The sequence below is a fragment of the Culex pipiens genome, chromosome 2, assembly GCF_016801865.2.
Source record: "Culex pipiens pallens isolate TS chromosome 2, TS_CPP_V2, whole genome shotgun sequence".
NCBI lineage: Eukaryota > Metazoa > Arthropoda > Insecta > Diptera > Culicidae > Culex > Culex pipiens.
In genome coordinates this window covers 47,723,066-47,746,794 of record NC_068938.1, presented here as the reverse complement: position 1 = coordinate 47,746,794, position 23,729 = coordinate 47,723,066, and the positions used below count along the sequence as shown (strand labels likewise).

The 23,729-nt window shown below is 38.1% G+C and overlaps 1 protein-coding gene across 3 annotated transcripts in view; it reads right to left on the bottom strand.

Annotated features, from left to right (window-relative positions):
* Window positions 1-8,726: 8,726 nt before the first annotated feature.
* The window catches only part of LOC120422500 (prohormone-3), a 147,348-nt gene continuing 132,345 nt past the window's right edge, over window positions 8,727-23,729 (bottom strand). For 2 of the 3 annotated variants that reach the window (XM_052708698.1, XM_039585954.2), the window contains exons 4-7: window positions 22,671-22,875; window positions 16,486-16,534; window positions 16,001-16,057; window positions 8,727-10,539 (exon numbers count right to left, since the gene is read on the bottom strand). In XM_052708698.1, coding sequence (XP_052564658.1) covers window positions 10,480-10,539; window positions 16,001-16,057; window positions 16,486-16,534; window positions 22,671-22,875 — 371 coding nt within the window. In that variant the 3' untranslated portion in view covers window positions 8,727-10,479. The remainder of the gene's footprint in view (window positions 10,540-16,000; window positions 16,058-16,485; window positions 16,535-22,670; window positions 22,876-23,729) is intronic. The other variant, XM_039585955.2, reaches the window with a different exon arrangement.

The window sequence follows — 23,729 nt, the reverse complement described above, 5'->3', positions numbered from 1 at the left end:
ATCCTTGTTTACGGTGTAAAGTTTTTGAACTTTTAACAGAGGCAATTCGTGCCCGAATGATGTACCTGTTCAATGTTAAAAAATGTTTTTAAAGCTTTTTTCTTTCCAATGGCTTTTATTTTTACGTTTTACTTGGGGAATGTGGAAAAATAGAGCAATCGCTTTGCCATCCTTATCGAAATTCAAGGGAAGTTATTGAATATTATACTGAATTTTAAAACTATTCATCAGGATGTTAGAAAAAATAGCACATCCTTAACAAAAGAAAACTGTTTGTTGGGCTTTTTTAAGCCCAACTAATATTGAGCTAACTTGGTTACTATTTGAAAATTAAATTGACATTTTACTCTATACTTTTTAGAACCAGGTCGTATCGCTTTTGATCCTTTGTCAATTTTTTAGAGAATTGAATTGAAGGGCTTTTGATGTTAAAAACAAAACTACATGAATCCGAGATAATTCAAATATTTGTTTTAAGCATAAGTGAAAAAAAGTTTTCAGAACAAATTCATGCTACAGTATATGATAATAGAGTGTAACAAAAATGACTTTTTGGCGGGCATTCAGGGGTTTGTTCCGGTGGGCATACTGAGCCCAAATTCCAAATATGAGCTTGATTGGACGTAACAGGAGCTGGCGCTCCGCCCTTCAATTTTAAATGGGATTTAACCCGTAAAAAAAGATTTTTTCAAAAATGTCACTTTTTGATGCATATTGGCCACTGAAGCGTTTACCAAAAACATCACTGGCGTGTAGGCCAGATCCTTGCGCATGTTTTGCTATATATAACATTGAAGTTTGGAGCACCCTGGAGCTCGGTACAGACCTTCAAAGTTTGGCATTTTTTCGAAAAACCGGCCCCAGCAAAAAAGATATGCCCGAGACGCCATTTGATTTTGCTGGGACCGATTTTTCGAAAAAATGCCAAACTTTGAAGGTCTGTACCGAGCTCCAGGGTGCTCCAAACTTCAATGTTATATATACCAAAACATGCGCAAGGATCTGGCCTACACGCCAGTGATGTTTTTGGTAAACGCTTCAGTGGCCAATATGCCTCAAAAATTGACATTTTTGCAAAAATCTTTTTTTACGGGTTAAATCCCATTTAAAATTGAAGGGCGGAGCGCCAGCTCCTGTTACGTCCAATCAAGCTCATATTTGGGATTTGGGCTCAGTATGCCCACCGGAACAAACCCCTGAATGCCCGCCAAAAAGTCATTTTTGTTACACTCTAATATGATAATAATAGATTCAACTAGAGTGAACCGGGACTACAGTCTCAATAAACACAGTCGTTTTTGGAGCATTTAATGGCATCAAATCTTAAACTTTTTAAGGACCGCTTAAAATCCGCTTTAAATAGAACCGTCCGAAAAATAAAATAACGATCATAATTGAAACTACTGTCATAATTTTTCTCATGTGTCCCGATTCTGGAAAAAGCACAGTACTTTTTTGTTTCAATTCAATCTATCAATCACACTATTTTTTTTTTTCATAACTTATTTTTATTAGGTCCTTTTAGGTGCTGTGACCAGGTTAGGACCAAGGATCAAAAATACAAAAAATAATTGTTGGGATGCGACCCTATTCGCACCCGACTGCGAACTGTCTTCGTGACAGCATCAACATCTGTCAGCCGTGCGGAGTCTTTCATTCTCTCTTGCACCCGCGCCGGCTGAAGAAGTGCGATCAATCTGTAATTACTTATAATTATACTTGATCTAATAAAAGTTACTTGTTACGGTAAACACCTCGCATTACTCGGTATCGTAACAAATTGGCGACGAGGATTACGGAGTCGGTTCCGTCCGCGGTCGTTTTCGCGACTTCACCGAGTGCTGGCTCACTACACCAAAGTGAGGTTAGGTGCGCGATGGATGACCTGGCAGTTCAGCAGCACCTGCAACAGAACCTGTGTCAGCAGCAGCAGTTGGCGAAGAACTTCGACGAGCTGGACGCACACACGGCAGCGTCCCAGCTGGAGGATCAAACGCCGTCGGGAGATCTGTTCGTCCGCAGCCGCGAGCCCTGCAGCACCAACTCTCACCTCTCACACGTGGACCACACCGAAGCTGACTCGAACGAAGCGGTGGAGACCCGGCTGCCACGATCACAAGCGATCGTGCGCACAGGTGAGCTGGAGCAGGAACAATTACACCTGTCTTCCGGCCAAACAGCAACCCAGCCGGCCGCCAAAGAGAGTTTCAACAAACAGTCGCTGTCTTCACTGGATGACGTCATCATACCAGCGAAGGGCGCGCTGTCCGAACGCACCGACCTGTCAGTCATCGATCCGCATCGACCACATCGTTCATCGTTTGCCATCCACACTCGCATTCCGGAAACATTCACACCGGATGCATCTCATCTGATGGTAAACAACAAGGTCTGCGGCGCCAGTCAAATCGATGACATCTTGGTCGTCAATCAGGTGCAGGAGCAGCGCCGCGATCACACACAGCGATCGTGTCCAGGTAGAAGTAAACATCACCTCAACGGGCACGTGCAAGTCGGTCGATCTGTTCACAGATTCGTCCGCGGCGGTCTCAAGTCGGACGAGTCCGCAGAGTGTTTTGCGCCCACAGGCCAGCAGACACTCGAAGCAACATCATCGGGGGGAAAGGCCCTCCGGGCAACAACCAATTCACCAACGTGGAGAACAACAACAATGCTAGCGCTGGACGATCAGCTCAACCTGCAGAACAACACCAAGGATTTCAACATCTTCAAGGTTCTTCGGTACGCTGCTTGGGCTTGGGATCCAGGACCGCTCTTGCAACGTGTTGGACTCCCGGAACGACATCGTATCATCTGTTTATTCAGCGATCAGCTGTGGCAACATAATGACGACTCGTAGTGCGTCCATCCCGGGAATTCCCGGGACAAAAATCCCGGGATTTTTCCAAAACCGGGAATTCCCGAATCCCGGGATTTTTTGTATTTTGTCCCGGGAATTCCCGAAATTGAAAAAAAATATCAAATTTTGGTCTGGAAATTCAGGTTTTGTTGTGGAAATAGATGAACAATGATAAAAAAAAAATTAAGCACATATCCAGGGTTTTTTTTTTATAAGGTCCTATAAGCTTTTGTGTTTTTCATATGTTTATTGGACCTATTCAAAAAAAAAAAAATCTAGATATATGCATTAATTTGACTTTTGAGAAAAAATTACCGATCCGTAAATTTCCAAGAGCTTTAAATATTTTCTATTTCATTTTAAATATTTTTGATAAGACTATGTATATTTATGATTATAAATTTAAAAAAATAATATTTTAAATATTTTTTTATGAAACATCTTTGGCAAATCAAGATGGATGTATCGAATGAAGACAGCTGTTTAAGTCATTTTTTGCATAATCTTTTGATTTTTTAATTAGTACACCGATCTCCAATTTAATTGTCTCAAATCTCTTGTACCTATTTAGACTGTACTGCCGTTCTACCCATAATTGTCCCATGTTCGAAAAAGTGCAACTGAGAAAAACGCGATTGAAATTTTTCGACCGATTTCTGTGTTTCTACGCATAATTGTCCCGTGGGTCCCGCCTATTCGCCCTATGTGTCCCTAATCACCCCAGTTAGCAGTTTATCACCTTTATTTGTGATTCTCTTGCTTTACAAAAGGTAAACAAGACATAATGTTTAGTAAAACTAATGATTCCGTGTAAGAAAATACTTGGTGGGACAATTATGCGTAGAAGTTTAACGATGGGACAAACAGACTTGGTGTTGTTTTTAATGAGTTTCCGAACAAAGTACCAGATTTTATGTGTTTTTCTTAAAGTACACATCAAACTAAACTTAAAAATGTCATAAAGTCAAAATCGACCAAAACTGACATGGGACAATTATGCGTAGAACGGCAGTGTAGTTCCGATTTTTCCCAGTAGGTGTTTTTTTATATAAAACATGAATTTCTAAACTTATCTAAAATTTAACATTAGCTAGTATATTTTTATTTGCTGTCTTTTTATTTGATATTTTAGACATTTAAAAAGATTTTTTATGCTTTTCTTTTCATGTCATATAAAAAAATAAAAATATGTGTTTATAAGAGTCTTTTTAATTTTGATCACATGATTAGGAATTGAACTAGAAACCAAAGCACAACAAAGAACAACAAAAAATCTTTCAAGCTATCTGAAATCTGCTATCCTTGTTTAGATTGAAGCGTAAATTATCACCAATGAATAGTATTGAGCTAATTCTATGATTTTAAGATTGAAAAACATGACAAATATAATTAAAACATAGATTTTATTACTGCTTTAAAAATTTCCCGGGATCCCGGGAATTCCCGGGATTTCGAATATTTTGTTCCCGTTTCCCGGGAAATTCAAAACCCGGGAAAATTGGACGCCCTAGACGACTGTGAAGGAGTATTGAGTCGAGCAGAGCAGAAACTTTCTCTTGACATTCTGCTGGGCGCTCGGAATTTGAAGCCAGCTGAACCTGAAGGATTGAACGTGCTACGTCAACAGTTCCAGCCATCAAGCCCGGTTCGCCAATCAAGATTCTCCGCGGATAGAGTTCATCCTGAAGCACCACACCTGCGACGCTCGCCGAGATTGCGGTTCACACCTGTCTACTGCGAGCTGCACGACTTCTAGAAAGGGGGAGGTGTTGGGATGCGACCCTATTCGCACCCGACTGCGAACTGTCTTCGTGACAGCATCAACATCTGTCAGCCGTGCGGAGTCTTTCATTCTCTCTTGCACCCGCGCCGGCTGAAGAAGTGCGATCAATCTGTAATTACTTATAATTATACTTGATCTAATAAAAGTTACTTGTTACGGTAAACACCTCGCATTACTCGGTATCGTAACAATAATAAAAGAAAAATAAAAAAAAACCGGAACTGATCTAGATTATCATTTTCTCGTGCCATGTGTCAGCAAGTGTGCGATCACGTCAATCTGTTCCTCGGGTGTCTTGCACTGCCTCAAGCGACCTCTGTATTCTCTGTAAATGGACCACAGCTCCGACTCGCTGTACAGCTTCGGTTCGCCTTGATCCGCCTTCGGGGTTGCACCGGCGCCGGCGCCAGTATTATCTGGACTTCTTCCTGCGGGACGAGGATGTTTTTCTTCCGTCCCGACGGACGGCACCGCTCCAGGTAGCGGAGGAAAATCCGCCGCGGTGAACGCGGCTCCAGCCGGAGTCTGTTTGTCCTTCTTCCATGCTGGCGGCTTCGGCTTGGACGCCTGCTGCCTCGACTGGATGAACTGCGCACGTTTGGGACAGCTGCGGTCCAGACCCTCGTGAGATCCAGAGCAGTTGACACACTTCTTGGCTTGGTTTTCTTCTGCTTTGCACTTTTCTGTGCTGTGGGCACCCCCACAGCTGCTGCACCTAGGCTTGAGATGGCAGTTACTGGTTCCGTGACCGAACTGCAAGCAGTTCTTGCACTGGGTCACGTGCGGTTCCTTGTTCCGGTAGGCCACCCACCGGACGACGACTGGTCCCACTTTCTTCACCTTCATACTCAACTCCTTGAGACTGGTGTGTCCCTTGGGGAAGAGCACGATGAAAGGCGTCTCATCGATGGCGGGGAGTTGTTGCTTCCGCTTGATGGCGTGTACTGCCAAGGCGTCCAGTTGATGTTCCGTCTTGAGCAGCTCCTTGATGTAATCTGGTTCCACGTTCGGGAGACCTCGCAACACTACCCGGTGCGGTCTCGCACTGCGCTTTCCGTGCGTGTAGAACTGCACCTTGTTCTTCATCAGGTGGGCTTGCACCGTGTCAAAGTCGTCGCTCGAGAAGCACGTAATTTTGGTGCCGTACCGCGTCAGTTTGTGTTCCGGCTGGACATCACATGACGACATCACCTTCGCAAGGCTGGCGAAGCTCGTGTCTTTCACCGCCAGCGGCGGCTGCTTCTTCTCCCCGGCCGACTTGCCGGGTGCTGGAACCACGGAGGTGTTTTTTTCTGCTGCTGGGTTCGCATTGTTGTTGTTGTTGCTCTTCTCCGCTAGCGGACTGAACTTGTTGTTGCTGAGCAGTTTCTCCACTTCCTGGCCATCACCGACGTTGATCTCCTCCTTAGCCTTCCTGCGCCGAACCTTGACCACGGGACGAAATTCGCCCCCGTCCTCTCCTCCTCCTTCGGAGTCTTCCACCTCCATGCCCGTCACCGCCTGCTTTTTGGGTTGGAACCCGTCCGGTTTCTCCCACACACTTTTCTTCATGGCCGCGTTCCAGTAGAACGGCCTTCCATCCTCAGTCCTGTGCTCCGTCCACTCACTCTCCGCCGTCGCGGCCGCCGCCATGGCCGTCGGCGAAAGTTAGAAAAAACACCGTCAAAAACGCGCTAAGCTCCAATCAAAGGACACACGTCTGCTCTGGGCGAGCTGTCAAACTGGAATGCAATCACACTATCTTAACTTAACATTACATCACTTTCCAGTAGAGCAAGAATCCACTAGTAACAAAGAAGATCGAAGAGGTTCAACGCGCGCAGTTGAACATTCCAGTCTGCGCAACACAGCCTGATGCCTGAAAGTGCGCCTAATATAGAGCAATATCTGTGGTGCTCTCGCGCTCTCTCATTTAATCATGCTCTCAACGTGCTGTCAACGCGCTGGCTTGTTTACCTTTTGCATGCAGCTCCCTGGAGAGCTGAGCGAGCTAAGTCGGCTGGGGCCTGGGGGTGGCATTTCGCTCCCTCCCAAAAATGCTGTCAGTTCACGCTCTCAGATTGAACCTGATTTACCAACACATCGATACTGCCGCTGCGTATGAATAGGAAGCTCTTTACATGTGTTGAATTTTTTCTGTATGGAGATTTTTTCCCCGACGTTCAGAGGGTCGGTGTTGAACAGGGGGGCGACATCTATATCTCACTACAGGCAGCTCGCCCGCAGCCAACACAAGTTGTCAACTTCGGCACCAGAACAAAAGGGCAATGTCAACTTCGGCTCCAGCACAAAAGAACAGCTGTTCGTTACGGAACCAAAACAAAGCAACTGCGCACTGTAAAAAAAAGTACAAAAATTACAGGCATAAAATGGAAATAAAGTAATTATTGTTTCTATGTAAAATTTTACCGCAATGTACGTTTAAGAGTTAGTGTATGTTTGTGAGGTGATTTTTATCATTTTTTTTTGCAAAATAAACTACTAAAGTTGGGATTATTAAGCACACATCGGGCCGATGACCTCATTTAAAGTTGTACTTTTATCACATGAAACGTTTAACTTAACTACTGTGTAATTTGACTTTTACTAAAGTAATTTTTATAACAAAAATTGAATTATTAAAAAAAAGAAATATTTTTGTTTTCACTGTGCGCAGTTTTCGCGCGTTATCAATCTCAATCACCCAAGATGGCTGCCGTTAGCATCCCCCTGGTGTTGAACGCGACGAGCATTTGCGCGTGGCCCGCTAGGCTGGCTCGCTTTAGTATTGGTGGGTTGTAAAGAGAGGTAAAGAGTAAAGGGTGGCGGGCCAAAGCTTTTTCGGTGCATGCAGCGCTGCTGAACATAGGGCGTTGATTTTGTTAACGTATATTCAAACAAAAATTGTAATAAACAATTATTGTATGTTGCTGGTTTAAAAAGCACCGTGGTACTTAAATAAAATAATTATTCGCTTGAAATCGGCTACCTGTTCAATGAACAGGTTGAACAGGTGGACGAGTCGCCTCTGACTTTTAAAATCAGACAAATAAGGCGAAGATGAAGTCCGCAATTGAGAGGTAGGGCCCTTCGACCTTTGACAATGACTTTTCGGATACAATAAATCAAAACGACCAGCAATTTCTTTGAGTTTTGAGAGATATACACATATACTTTCTGATTTTCCTTGGTTTTTCTTCTGATAACTGCTGTTTGAGTTGAGTGAGTGGGCGTGTGTTTGTGTGAGAATGTTGTTTAGTAGCTGTTTGATCTGTACATCGTAGAGAGAATGTGGTTGTCTTGGTGTGTGAGTGTGTTGGTGCAATGTTGCTCGTTAGTCTGATAAGAAGAGTTACACAAATTTTCAAAAACACTTATGCGAAAGTTTTTTTTGTTTGTCTGTGGGATTTTTTGTTGTAAATACTCGTGAAGTTTTTTTTTTATTTTGTAAGAAAAAATCGTGCGTCTCAGTATGTAAGTGTGCGAGTTTATTTTGTTGCGCTCAAAAAGTTTTTTTTTCTTGTAAGAGTGTGTGTGTTTGTCATTGATTTGCGCGTCTTGTTTAGTGTTAGATCTCTGTGGCACCATATCTCGATTACACGCTGTGAGTGTGTGTAACCCATAACTTAGGCCAAAGAAGCAAGTGTTGTTTTTTTTTCTAGCGTTAGCGTTAGCGTTGCAGTGTGTTGTTAGTCGATGCGTTTGGTTTGTCGCCACACGTTCGGCCAAAGCTCTAGAAAGTTCAAAGGACTCGCTGTTTTGGTTTTGAAACAGTTTTTCGACTTTCTAGCACGTTGGGCGATTTGTGTATGTGACAAGTTCGTTTGTTTTTTCTTTGCTTTGATGTTTTGTTATTCGTTTTCAGCCTGATCGGACTGATTTTTTCTTTGAGTGCTTTGCTCTTGTGTAATTTTGATTTCGTCGAATGGAAATATTTGTTATTCTCTCTTCACTTTGATTGTAACGTTTTGTTGTTTACGATATGTCTATTTTGTGTGTTTTTAAACTTGAAAACACTTTGCCTTCAGTCGAGAATGTTGAACTCTTATAAATGGTTGAAAATGAAGGAAGTGAAAGTTGTGATATGCATCGTGTTGCTTTTCCTTTTGTTTTTACTTTCCTTGTGTACTATTGGATAATTTAACCATAACTTCTTCAGGGCATGTTGCTCTTTCTCTCTTGCTCCAATGTTTGATTTTCATTTGTTGCCTTTAGAGATACTCTTGTTCAGTTGTATTTTTAGATTATATATATTAGTATATACTTAACATACGATAAGTAAATGCCTCAGCCAATATGATATATTGTTGTTAAGTGTGTTTTGTTATGTCCTAGGCTTAGTTGGTAGCTTGTTTAAACCTATTATCTCATTAATTTTTAATATAACGATATGTTTCTTTGCATAAGAACCGATTATATCAGTATAATATCTGTGACTCTTCAATTTGCTGTCCCGTCCACTGTCTTCACACATTTTTCTCCCAAGTGGACGTTGAAAGGATCTGCGTAAACATAGTTTGTAGTTCTAGATGGTATCGCACACGTACGTGGCGGTTGTTTGTCAGCGAAAAACAATTATTAGCAAAAGTCCGACGTATATTTGTACGAGCGTTTCGCCTGCATCGCGGCAAACTGATGCGCAATAATGGAACAAAGTGTGTAAACAACGTGGTTTGCGTCCAATAAATTGCGCCACGTCATCGATCAGCCTTGATGTCGGCCACGTTGGTGTGCTGACCACGGTTAAAATGAGTTTTACTGCGAAGAGACCCCTGGGGGGCTGGGAAACTGCCGAGCGTTGCCTACATTTAGGCGTTATCATCATTTTCAGGGGTGGGGGAAGCTGTGATTGCGAATAAATTCGATCAGTGTTGAATTGAGTTAGGATATCGTTTCTTTTCGCGAGTTAAAGCGAAAATTTCAAAACATTTTATAGCAATGTTTTTTTTTTTTTTTGTTGAAAGGGAACGGGAACGACAAGATTATTGATGAGGAAGCCTTTGAATGGTTCGTAAATCTTTTCATTCCTTAAGTGTTTTTCAATCCTTCTCGCTTAAATGGAGGGATTTGTCGGAAAAGTTTACTCTTTTGTTTTTATTACACGCTATGCTTAACACTTACACTTGTTGCTTGTCTTGATAAAAAGGAAAAAAATGCTTCAATTTAATTGTTATCTGCAAGGACAATAAGGACATTGATTGATATGTATTAGTTTTCATTTTCATAGTGTCTCTGTGTGGATGTCGTCTGCTTTGTCTCTGTTTTTTTAACCTCCTTTTATCATATAATCTCTCTAAACTACGGGGTACCACAACGAGTGAAAACTTTCTTAAAGTTTGTCAGTACACAGTAAATACATGGTTTGGATTTTTTGCTTTGCCGTTTGCTGTCCAAGTCAGGCAAAAACAACCAACTCTGCTAGTTTTTTTTTAAAGGTGTGATTTTTGTTTAAAGACTCTTGCTTCTCATCATCAATATGTATAATATGTATATAGTTTAACGGGTCACTCTCTGCCAACTTATTGGTGCGCACTTCACATATTTTTCTTCACATCCCTGCCTGGTAGAAGCCTCTCCCTAACTATTCAACTTGGTAACTCGGATAAAACGCGGAAAATAAAGGTTTCAAATATCTGTTCAACTATGGAAAACCGAACCAGTTGCGGCCTGTAGCAGCTGCAACGCTGTACACTACTTTTGATTAAATGTCATTTGTTTGGTTTTGTTCTGTTCTGGTTTTTGGGGGGCCGTTTGATTTTTCCGTTTAGCGGAATCCATCCGCCATCTTGTTTTTTTTTTCTATTTGGTTAGTCGGTTTTTGGGCTTAAGCATCCGCTAGATTAGGCGCAGCTGCTGCTTAGTGCTTGTTGTAGATGATTCGTTTCTCGCCGGCGGTGTGCTCGATTTCGTGTTTGACCTGGGAGGAAAAAAAGGTTGGATTTACATTAGAATCTGCCGCCAATGATTATTTTTGTATGTTTTTTATTTAGAAGAAACTTTGTAAAAAAATATTTTTTTTTCGTTGGTTGTACATAAGGGTGCCCAGAAAAAATGACCCCCTGCTCCACAAGCGGAAAACGGTTTTTTGGGTTATTTTAAGCATCTGTGTAAATTTTGAGCGAAATTGGATGAGATTAACCCATTGATACCCGAGCCTAAAGTTGGTGAAAAAAATGTTTTTCATACAAAAATGACTTTTTTAAATCGCTAATAACTTTTCAGAATCGAGTTTTACAGCTTTGGTGTGTTCTACAAAGTTGTAGAGCATTAAATTTTCAATAGGGTAATTCTCCGCCAACTCACACAGCAGTTGCCCCGACCCCTCTTCGATTTGCGTGAAACTTTGCTCCAAGGGGTAACTTTTGTCCCTGATCACGAATCCGAGGTCCGTTTTTTGATATCTCGTGACGGAGGGGCGGTACGACCCCTTCCATTTTTGAACATGCGAAAAAAGAGGTGTTTTTCAATAATTTGCAGCCTGAAACGGTGATGAGATAGAAATTTGGTGTCAAAGGGACTTTTATGTAAAATTAGACGCCCGATTTGATGGCGTACTCAAAATTCCGAAAAAACGTATTTTTCATCGAAAAAAAACACTAAAAAAGTTTTAAAAACTCTGCCATTTTCCGTTACTCGACTGTAAAATTTTTTGGAACATGTCATTTTATGGGAAATTTAATGTACTTTTCGAATCTACATTGACCCAGAAGGGTCATTTTTTCACGTAGAACAAAATTTTTCATTTTAAAATTTCGTGTTTTTTCTAACTTTGCAGGGTTATTTTTTAGAGTGTAACAATGTTCTACAAAGTTGTAGAGCAGACAACCATAAAAAATTTGATATATAAACATAAGGGGTTTGCTTATAAACATCACGAGTTATCGCGATTTTACGAAAAAAAGTTTTGAAAAAGTTGGTCGTCATCGATCATGGCCGTTCATGGTCACCCGCGACAGACACGGACGACGAAACAAAGAGAAACGCAAAAAGTAACTTTTTCAAAACTTTTTTTTCGTAAAATCGCGATAGCTCGTGATGTTTATAAGCAAACCCCTTATGTCTATATATCAAAATTTTTGTAATTGTCTGCTCTACAACTTTGTAGAACATTGTTACACTCTAAAAAGTAACCCTGCAAAGTTAGAAAAAAACACGAAATTTTTAAATGAAGAATTTTGTTGTAAATGAAAAAATTACCCTTCTGGGTCAATGTAGATTCGAAAAGTACATTAAATTTCCCATAAAATGTTCCAAAATTTTGTACAGTCGAGTAACGGAAAATGGGAGAATTTTTAAAACTTTTTTAGTGTTTTTTTCGATGAAAAATACGTTTTTTCGGAATTCTGAGTACGACATCAAATCGGGCGTCTAATTTTACATAAAAGTCCCTTTGACACCAAATTTCTATCTCATCACCGTTTCAGGCTGCAAATTATTGAAAAACACCTCTTTTTTCGCATGTTCAAAAATGGAAGGGGTCGTACCGCCCCTCCGTCACGAGATATCAAAAAACGGACCTCGGATTCGTGATCAGGGACAAAAGTTACTCCTTAGGACAAAGTTTCACGCAAATCGAAGAGGGGTCGGGGCAACTTTTCCCGATTTCGTGTGAGTTGTTAGAGAATTACCCAATAAGAATCTCACTTTTCGGAATATTTGGATGGAAGTAGCGCACCGTGCAGACCAAACCGTAAGAAACTTGGGTTTTCCATACATTTTTTCGATTTTTCCCATACAAACTTCACTTCCGAGTATCAATGGGTAAATGATGACCGATTTTGCTCATATTTGGCCCAGAGTCCTAAAATAGGTCAAGGAACAATATTCAGCTTGTGGAGCGAGGTTTTGAAAAAAAATCCCATATTCTGGGCACCCTATTGTACATCCGTAGCAATTGGTTTAGTCTTGTCTTTGAAGCTAATATTTATATCGAAAAAAAAAAAACTTTCAGAGATGGTCAAGCTTTGTCATGACTTCTACAGGCAAAAAAAAAATCACGAATTTAACAAAAAATAAATGTTAGTGGCTTCTAATTTTGTTTAAAGAAATCTTTCAACGTTAGGCTTGAACTTAGAAATATTTTTATTTATTCATTCAAAATTGACTAATTTTTTTTAAAACTAAGACCGTTGCAAATATTTTTTAAGTTAAAAATCGGCTCGAAAAAACAGAACACATTCTTTTTTCTCAGAAAAAACTTCAGTTTTTTTATGGAAATAGAAGTGCAATCAACTGAAAACAATTTCAAATGTTGTACAATTGAACATGCTTAAAAGATTTTAAAACTATTAAAGTACTATTAATACTGGTATGGAATGCATTAAAAAAAATAGAATAGAAATATATAAATTTTCCCGTGGCTATAAAATTCCATGGCTTGCAGCCTCATTTTTTGTTTTTAAATTTGTTTGCCGTTGTCCTCGGTCAGAGTCGAAGGACAAAAACATCTTTAAAATATTTGCAACGGCCAATTTTGTTATTTTTTTACACGCAATTTTGTTATTTTATCCATCTGAAAAAGATACACAAATCTTGCAAAAGATGATGATGATGAATGATTGGCTGTAGAATAGAATCGAAAAAGAAATATGATTCTTAAAATAAAAAAATTAAAAATAAATAAAAATAACAAGACAACTAAAGCTTTTTGCAGAATAAAATTTGCTCACTTTCAAATTCTTCTTAACCCTCTACTGCCCAAATTTTTTTTTCGAAATTTTTTATTTTTCCCGTGTTCAGGAGGTCATTTTGAACAACTTTTGTTCTACGATAAACTTTACTTCTCTTGTTTTATGTTGTTCTTGTTTCATTTTTAATATTTTAATTGGCATTTATCTTGTCTAGTTTATGTTTGTTTCTGGTAGTTTTAGGCCTATTCTTCCACCTCTTATCATTACATTTTGCCTATCTATTTTTTTCATGTTTTACAGTCACTTTTTCAATTTTTTGCTTGTTTTTATATTTTCTGCTCTAAAATGGCACCAATATCATTTAAGTTGTGAAAAAATGTGTAGAGGCATAGTCTGGGACACTAGAAAAATTACTGCATACTTCTTTTTACTTAAAATATAGGAAATGTTAGTAAAAAACACAGCCAAAGTTGACCCCTAAAAAAATTACATTTTTTAAAAAAATTGGCATAGTCACATAAAACAAGTAAAACCTCCAACCCATAAATTTTCATATATTTTAATAGTTCTTCTTTCCAATGCTTTTTAAAGATCAAAAATTGGTTGAAAAATTGATTTTCGGCGCTTTTTTAAATCGAAGCCCGTCTAAAGGCGGGGTTGGGTTGTAGAGGGTTGATTCCAGCAAAAATAGAGCTGCTGATTTAGTAATATATCGATTGAGAAAGAGTTACAAAATAGCTTTTTAAATAGCTAATTTTGCTCTTATTTTGAATTTCTCAAAAAAGCAATTTGTTATGAAAACCGGAAATAAATTTTATTTATATTTTTTTATTTGGCTGGATCTTTTTCGGGGGCTTCCCCGTACATTCAAAGTTTTTTCAATTTACTTTTTTCTACGAAAAGTTAAATTCCCAAAAATAAAAATAAATGTAGTTATTCGATATTATTAAGATAATAAGAACGTGAAAAACGTTAAACATAAAGAGTCCTGTGAGTACAATATCAATCAAAGTAAAACGAAACCCGAGATATGACCGAAGTTGCTAACCCCTTACCAATAATCATGATTTTCTTAATTCAATATCCCACTTTTCATACAAATTTTCGAGTTCAGGTACAGTCATTCCACATATTCGGAACACTTTTGTGCCAATAGCATGCCAAATGCAGCTTTTCTGGCGACCCTTCTATTTTTAGGACCTTCATTCGGACACTCTCTTGGTATTTCACTAGTAAAAGTAGTACTTTTAAAACTAAAAACTGCATCTCAAGACTTTTTCATTCAGAGCAGCACAATTCAGCTCCAAACTGTCTGTTCCATAATTGTGGGATGTTATTGTACCTCCCACAATTGTGGAACACCTGAATTAAACTGATATTTTCACAAAAAAAGTTATCAGACCATTTATAAAACTTTACTAAACTTGCGTTTCATTGATTTCAGTGTGTGTAGTCAATATTTTGTAAAAAATATGTACTCCTGGAGAGAACCAAAGTTTGCTTACATCCGTAAAAAAAAGTGTTCCGAATTTCAAACGAAAGAACACAAGAAAAGCTTCCATATGAAGGTAAAAGCAAATCGTTATGTTCAATTTATCGATTTGCTATGATTTTTGAACATTGGCCGATTTGTAAACTGTTCCGAATATGACTGTACTAGAACCAAAAAACTGGTTATATGGGTTGAACTGAAATATTCGTATGAAAAAGTGGGATATTGATCTAAGCAAATCATGATTTTTGGTTAGGGTGTAGCAATTTAAATTGCAGCTAATACCCACAAATAACATTCCAAAAGGGGGTAGCTCCAAATCATCACTGTTTTCATAAAATTAGATTAGAGAAAGTATTTTTTTTTTCTTGACTCAGAAAACATTGTTCCTAGCATCATAATCTATCATTTAAGAAGTTAGCACCTAGAATTTCTCGACATGACCTCAAAATGGGATAGGCTAATGATCATTTGTGTAATGTTTTTTTCGAAGAACTGACAAAATTTTCTACTATTTTCGTTTTTGGATTATGAAAAATGGACAATAATTGCTGAGAAATACATGGAAAGACTGTTTTAGTCAAATTCAATAATCGATTGGTTTATTTTCGTTCTGACTAAAATGTTAGTTAAGTTTGCAAAAGAGCTGCTAAGTTCGCAAAAATTTGGCTACGTGTACTTAGTTTTTAGTTGAACCAGTTCAATAACATTTGACCAACAAGCTCTATGATAGACGTTGTGAATTTTCAAAACAGGTTCCAAGCCCCTAAAATTATTGTCTAAAAGTGTTTTTTTGTACTCATATAGTCGCCTCCTCTAAAGCTAGTTCAGAATAATTAAATAATTGAGTTTGATTTTTCAAACCAAACATAATTTTAAAGCATCAACTTTTGCCACATTTACCATTATGTCTATTTATGTCCCTATGAAAGGTTAAAATTACATGATGCATGCATTAAAAATTAATCACAATTACAAACAGTTGATTGCACGCCAACCACAATTACGGCCATTTTCGTTCAACCATAATTTTCAACACTCTTTACGAGCACCATCAACAACAAAAAAGATAATCACGTACCACAATTGCATTTTGATTTACCGCCGTGAAAAGTGCTTTTCCATCGCACCCAAGTACACACCAAATAAACCACAATATTTGAGTATTTTCCCCCTCGCCCACTCGAGCCCAATTCGATTCCATTTCTGGCCATCCCACTTCAATTTACATTTCATAATCGACAAAACTCACTCACCTGATCAGCAGCAACAGTTCCAATGCAGAGCAGAGGGTCCTTGAAGTAAGAGCAAACCTGATGGGAAAAAGTTTTCGGAAAAAAAGAAAAAAGAAAACGACGAAAAGGTGAGATCCAATAGAATAAATTTACCTCCAATAATAACAAGTGTGCACAATTGAATGGTGGGTGGAGTGGTCGATATCGTAACAATCGATCCAATTCTTCCCCTTTTGATTTCCCTTTTGGGAAATTTGATGGGTTTGGGTTAAAAGGGGATCAATTGTTGAAAAAAGAAATTAAGGAAAAATTTGAAGCTGTTTATTTATGAAAAATTAAACATGAATGTTTGATTTATTCTCGCAAAGAATAATTTGCAAAATAATGAAATTCTTGAATTCAACCAACATTTTTCATCCACCCACCACCATGTTTGCACAAACATAAACCAACAAACTCATAATCACCACATGTGTGTGTGTACGAGTACGTGTGTTCAGACTTACCTTGCGGGCCACTTGTCGATGTCTTCTCTGCACCTGGCAGCAAAGTCCTCTGCGAAAATAGACGGGGAAGAAGCAAGGGGAACGAGAGAAAATAATCAATACAAAGGACAAACTTTTCCGTAATTTGTCAGAGGAAGGAGGAAATTGCTGCTCTTGAATTCATTAGGCTCCTCATTGTCTCCCTCTTTGTATTCGTTTTCTGGGGGGGTTCCTCATTCATATGATACAACTTTTTTTTTGTATCGTGTAAATGGAAAAGACAAACATCGTTTCGCGAAATTGAACATAATTAAGATCAACACAATACAATCGAGTGCAATCATTTAAGCAGTTTATTTTTGAACATTAGGGTGGTACTTTTAATTATCTAGAACAATATTTTTCATGATGCCATGCGTCTCCATCAACTTATAAAAATCTTAAATATTTTCAATTTAATCAACGATGTAACAAAAGGTCATAGATCTTCATGATGAATCAATATGTTGTTGTTGTTGTTGTTGTTGTTGATTTTATTAGGGGAACTTTAACCCTATGGGTCATTCGCTCCCGCCCGAATCAATATACAAAATTAAGAATCTTCTTAAGCGAAGCTGACATTTCTAAAAAAACCCTAATCCACCCTTAGGTGGTTGGTGCCTTCCTCACATTTAAAGGGTAATGCTATCCAAAAAAGACCTTTCAGTGATCTATCAATTTGACTCATTATTCATACCATCAGATTGGGTAGTCAGATCTTCATAATCCAGGGCACTTATGTGCTTACAATTGATGATAGGGTAGTCAAATCTCCAATTCAATTCGTGCTCGTTGGAAAGGTCTTTTACCTATCCAAAGATAGGTCGCATGATATATTTGGACAACGTTTTCATCAAAATATCTGAGATCCGGCTTCCAAAAAGTGCATAAATAACACTTAAGTGCTTGTAACTTTTGATACGGTTGTCATATTTTCAATGTTTTGGACGCGTTGGAAAGGTCTTTTGATTACCTGTTCATCGACAGGTCGCATGATACATCCGGACAACGTTTTCATCATGATATCTGAGATCCGCCTTGAAAAAGTGCATAAATAACACTTAAGTGCTAATAACTTTTGATAGGTTTGTCAGATCTTCAATGTCTTGGACGCGTTGGAAAGGTCTTTCAAATACCTTTCTGAAAATGTATTACATATTTCTTACAAAAACCACCCTTTTTACAATCTTCCGAACTTTAGTCAAAATCGTTTTTTAGCATAACTTTTAAAGTACTTAACTAAACTGCATAATTTTTAATAGCGACTTATGAGATTCCAAAACGGATCGAATGAGGCCAAAACGGACAAAATCGCTTCAGCCATTGTCGAGATAATCGAGTGACAATTTTTTGATCAACATACATATTACATATTTCTTACAAAAACCACCCTTTTTACAATCTTCCGAACTTTAGTCAAAATCGTTTTTTAGCATAACTTTTAAAGTACTCAACTAAACTGCATAATTTTTAATAGCGACTTATGAGATTCCAAAACGGATCGAATGAGGCCAAAACGGACAAAGTCGGTTCAGCCATTTTCGAGATAATCGAGTGACAATTTTTTGATCAACATCCCACCACACACACAGACATTTGCTCTGAATTTGATTCTGAGTTGATAGGTGTACATGAAGGTTGGTCTAGGAGGTCTAATTGCGAAGTTCATTTTTCGAGTGATTTTATAGCCTTTCCTCAGTTAGGTGAGGAAGCCAAAACAGCAAATCAATTCCCCAGGGTCTTGTTATCCTGGCGCGAAGCTACACGCCTGTTGTTGGTTTCCGGTGATGCCAGAAGATCGACTACAGGCTTTAGGAAGAAGAGAAGGATACCATTTCTGAAAACTTTAGCTCGTTTATGGTAATGGTTATTTGCATTAAACCCATGATAATCCTGGCTGAAAGCTAAAAGCTTCCAATTTTTAGTCTGCGGGGAAAAATGATTATTTTTGTGGAATTACTAAAAAAAAAAAAACTTTATGGCATTTGAAATTATTTTGCTCGCTAATTTCCGTTGATTGACCACAGGGGACTACTCGTGAATGTAGAAGATAATCGACAGATAAATTTCTCCCTGTGGAGGGTTGCTTCCATTAGTGATCAACGTTTCCATCAGCTACGAATGTTGAAAGGATGATAACGTTGTTTTAAATGCTTTAGAATTTAATTAAGCTGATGGATTTCTACTATCGTTTCACAACGAAAAGTTAAATGAATCTTTTAATTTTGAATGATTAACATTTTTTGAATATTTTATTAAGGGGTAAACATTTATTTTTATTTCAATTAGTTTATCTCGACATCAACAATTTGAAACACAGTCATGTCCCGGTTTTACACTGCCCCAGTTTTGATTCGTTCAGCTGCCTAGCATGGCCCAGTGCTTAACTGAAGCACAGAGCTTATGGGATTTTGGGTATATGGGAGACATTGGCTATAAAATCATATAAAAACTCCAAACATCAAAAAATTATAGTGTTTTGGGATCGGAATGATGTCAGCTATCCATTGCAGTTATAATTGATGAAAATTTGCACAAATACAAATTTTTCCTGTATTTTGAAAATGTAATGTTAAAAATACTCAAAATTATTGTTATCACATTCAAATCAAAAATCAAATTATTCGCTCTACAGCATTGCCTTGGCGTTCTCGATTGCGAGATTCCTACTCGAAACAAGGCGTCCGAAGGCTTGATTGTTGAGGCAATTGCAAACCACTTTTTACACCTAAGCTTCCATCCACCTCGGGATTCGAACTGAAGACCTTAGGATTGTGAGTCCAACTGCCTACCAGCGACTCCACCGAGGCAGGACCCAGGGAGACGACTCCTACACCTGGACTGAGCTAACGACCTAACCTTTTTAGGTTAGTCCGGGGCCAACATTTACTTCCCGTCCGACGGAAGGCGTGATCAGGCAAATCTCGTCTCGAAAAATACCACCGGGACCGTCTGGGATCGAACCCAGGCCGACTGGGTGAGAGGCAACCACGCTTACCCCTACACCACGGTCCCGGCTATCACATTATGGGTATCAAATAATCGGGACTTATTCGTACATTTCGAATGTATTTTTTTTTGAAAATACTCATAATTTTCACAAAACTACGTTTTTACAAAAAAAATTCTCGAAATTTCAGTTTTTTTTTTTACTATATGGGTATCAAATGATCGGGATTTTTTCATGTATTTGAAAAGCAATAACACATTTTTTAAACACTCAAAATTTTCACAAACTTCGTTTTTTTTTGCAGAAAAATTGGGTATTTAAAAAAAAAGTTTTGTAACTTTCGAAATGTATGAAAAATACCGATTGTTTGATACCCATATTGTAAAAAAAAACAGAAATTTTTAGTAACTTTTGTGAAAATACGAAGTTTTGTGAAAAATTCTAGTAGTTTAAAAAAATGTTGTTATAACTTTTGAAATGTATCAAAAATTCCGATCATTTGATACCCATATTGTATAAAACTGAAATTTTTCGTTTTTCTAAATACGTAGTTTTGTGAAAATTTTGAGGATTTTCAAAAAATTGTGTTGTTTCTTTTAAAGGATGAAAAAATCCCGATCATTTGATGCTCATATTGCAAAAAACTCAAATTTTGAGTAGTATAATTTTTTTTTATTACCGTCATCTGGGGCGAATCGGGACTACAGTCTGAATAGGGACAGCAGTGTTTAGAGCACTTAAAGGTTTCAAATTTGGAAATCGATGTACACATTTTGTTGGTCTGAGTCTGTTCTATCCGAAACCAACAAGAAAAATCAAAATATTTTGCTCTAACAAGGTTAAAACTGCTGTCCCAATTCGCCCCATGTGTCCCAATTCGCCCCAGTTGACGGTACCTTCGAAATGTATGAAAAAAATCTCGATCGTTGGATACCCATATTGTAAAACACTGGAATTATGAGTAGATTTTCAAAAATACGTAGTTTTACGAAAATTTTGAGTGTTAAAAAAAAAAGTATGAAAAAATCCCGATTATTTGATACCCACATTGCAATAACAATAAAGTTGAGTTTTTTTCGAGAAAAAATTGCATTTTCAAAATACAGAAAAAATACGTATTTTTGTGAAAATTTTCATGTAATAAATTTTGCGATGGATAGCTGACATCATTCCGATTCGAAAATATGGTCAAAAATATTAATAAAAGCTACATTAACATTGCAATCAAAAAATACTTGTGTCCAATTTCTTACTTATAATCACTTTTAGGTTACAATTTTTAAACATTCTAACATTTTTACTCAAATTTGAATAGTAAATTACAAAAGGCATTTTTTTCAATATTTCCACACCGTCATTTTGGCCACCAACCTACTCAAATGATTGTATTGATGAAAATAATTTGCTGAAACATAAAAATAACATCAAATTTTGACAAAATTCACGCAACATATTTTAAAACAATCATTAAAAAAACTCAGTAGGCGGTGTAATTAAATTCAGATGTTTTTTTTCAATACTTCAGGGAACTTGTTCAGAAATTTGTTATTTATCTACAATGTACGGTTAAACCTCGCATAGTGCGCACGCGTTACGCTTTGTATTTCGTCGATTTCTCAAACACAGAATAATATTTTTGCAATCTTTTCTAAGCAATTTGTTCATCTTGTTCCAATCTACAAGTAGCTTCAAATAGATTGCAAAAATATTATTTCGTTTTAGAGTAATCGACGAATTACAAAGCGTAACGCCTGCACACTATGCGAGGTTTAACTGTAATTGATTTGAAAGTGTTTTAAAATATCAAAGTGTAATATGACAGAGGATTGAAAACATAATTTTGGGAGCCTAGTGAGTAATAAGCAACTTTTTATCCGAGCAACATGTTGCTGTATTTTCATGACAAATTATGCAAAGAAAAGATTTTTATTCGGTCGCTTGGTTCTTCAAGCATTGATTTTGGGGTAATTTCAAAGAAAGCTAGAAATCTGGTAAATTTGTATCGGAAACCTTTATTCTAGGTCAACTATTGGTAATGTTAGAGTCCCTCAATATATATTTTTTACAAAAATTGATGGATATCTACATGAATCCATCGGTTTTCAATAACTTATTTAATGAAATACAGTTAAACCTCGCATAGTGCGCAGGCGTTACGCTTTGTATTTCGTCGATTACTCGAAAACGACTTAATATTTTTGCAATCTAGCTTAAGCAATTTCTTCGTCTTGTTCCAATCTACAATTAGCTTCAAAAAGATTGCAAAAATATTAAGTCGTTTTCGAGTAATCGACGAAATACAAAGCGTAACGCCTGCGCACTATGCGAGGTTTAACTGTACAGAGAAACCTCTTTTTACGCGGTGGCGTTTCGCCTTTTGTTTCGTAGATTTCTCTTAAACCATACAATATTTTTGCATGCTTCAAAAATCGTTTTGCAGATCTGAATCTGCCGCTCTAATCGAGTCCGTCCCATATGTAAAAACAGCAAGCCGAGAAAAACGCAAGTCAAATTTGTCCCGCCCATAAGGTTACGTGTTAGAATTTCACGAAAAAGTGAATTTTCTACGGTTTTCTGGAACAAAGTACTAAAGTTTATTGGTTTTCCTGATAGTTCACATGATTTCGAACCAAACGGCATCATTAACTCAATATTGACGAAATTACATATGGGACGGACTTGATTTGAGCGGCAGTGAACAAAACCTACAAATTGCTTTTAAAAGATTGCAAAAATGTTGCGTCGTTCCAGAGAAATCGACAAATTAAGAAAACGTAACGCATCGCGTAAAAAGAGGTTTCACTGTATCCTAAAAAATCGAAAACAAATCTAAAAAAAAAGTTGCTCTAGACCCCCCAACGAAATATTTTTGTATGCCCCGCCAAATGTCGGGAAAGAGCCCTTCTTTCATGGTGCCAAATATCAGACTTGCCGAATTTTTTATCTTAATATTCTCGGAAAAATACATCGTGAGTTAAATACTACATAACACATTTAAAACTGACAAAAAGTTGAAATCGCCATAAGTGACATGGGATAATTATGAATAAAACGGCAGAATAGTTTTTCACATTCTCCATATTTTACTATGAATTAACTGGGTTCAACCTTGATTTTTCAGGTACCATGCGTATCCTTCGAACATATTGTTTTCAAAGCATTTCGAAGGAAACGCAGGGTCTTTATAAAGTAAAACACAACACTATATAGAACTCACCGTGAGATGTCGCAATCGCTGGACGTCATGCAATCCTCGGCGTACTGCTTGGCCAGCACCATCGGCGGCCGGCACACGCTGGCCCCGCTCAGGGTCGAGATGTCGCAGACGAGGCCCGATTCGCAGTCCGAGTCCCGGCGGCACAGTTCGCCGTACTTGCGGCCCAGCGGGAACACGCAGTGGCCAATGACTGAAAGAGGCGGAACTTGACAGGATCAAAAACAAGGAAGAAGCAGAAGAAAACGAAAACGGAAGAAAGGTCCCCCCGGGGTGGGTTGGAGGGGGAAAAAGAAGAAGAAAAACGAGACGGAAAAATCCTTGGTTAGTGCTAGTTCTTGAAGGAACGTTTCGTTCGGGTTCGGTCCCTGGCCAGGCGATGTTTGCCAGGCAAATTATAGTTACTGTTTGGGGTTTTTGTTATTTTCTGTTTGTCTGTGGTAGAATTCTTTGTTTGTTTGTGTACATACTGATGGTAATGATACACCAAGATGAAAGGCAGCTCTGTTAGATAAAGAGTATGACATGATATTACACGCAGAGATTTTCAGCAAAGTTGAAGAAAATGTTAGAAGAGTCTAGGAAAAAGTAACAGCGATTAACATGAATTTTTTTTTTCAAAATAAAATGTTTCTGTAAAGCGTGACAAAAATTTGTAACATAGAAAAAAGGAGAAAAACCACATCAAATTACACAAACTCACACTCCCAGACACACTTCAGGTTGTAAATTATCTCGAGACACGCAGAAGCTTTCGCACACTCAAACACACACATGGACACATAACCGTCATCACCTTAAAAGCTTGGCATGAATAATGTATGGCAGCAGCAGGTAAATGCGTTATTCGACCTCACACACACACACCCAAGTGGTCTCGAAAGGGAAAAAGTCTGGGAAAAAAAATTTTCACCATCGACGCGAGGAAAAAGGGTAAACGAGGTGATTTCGTCATCAGATTGGGGGTTTTCGTGGGAGGTGATGGGCAAATGATTGGTGATCGAACGACGCGTGAGGAAATTGATTTTGATTTTTGCGATGGGGAAAAGGGGGTTTCCAAGT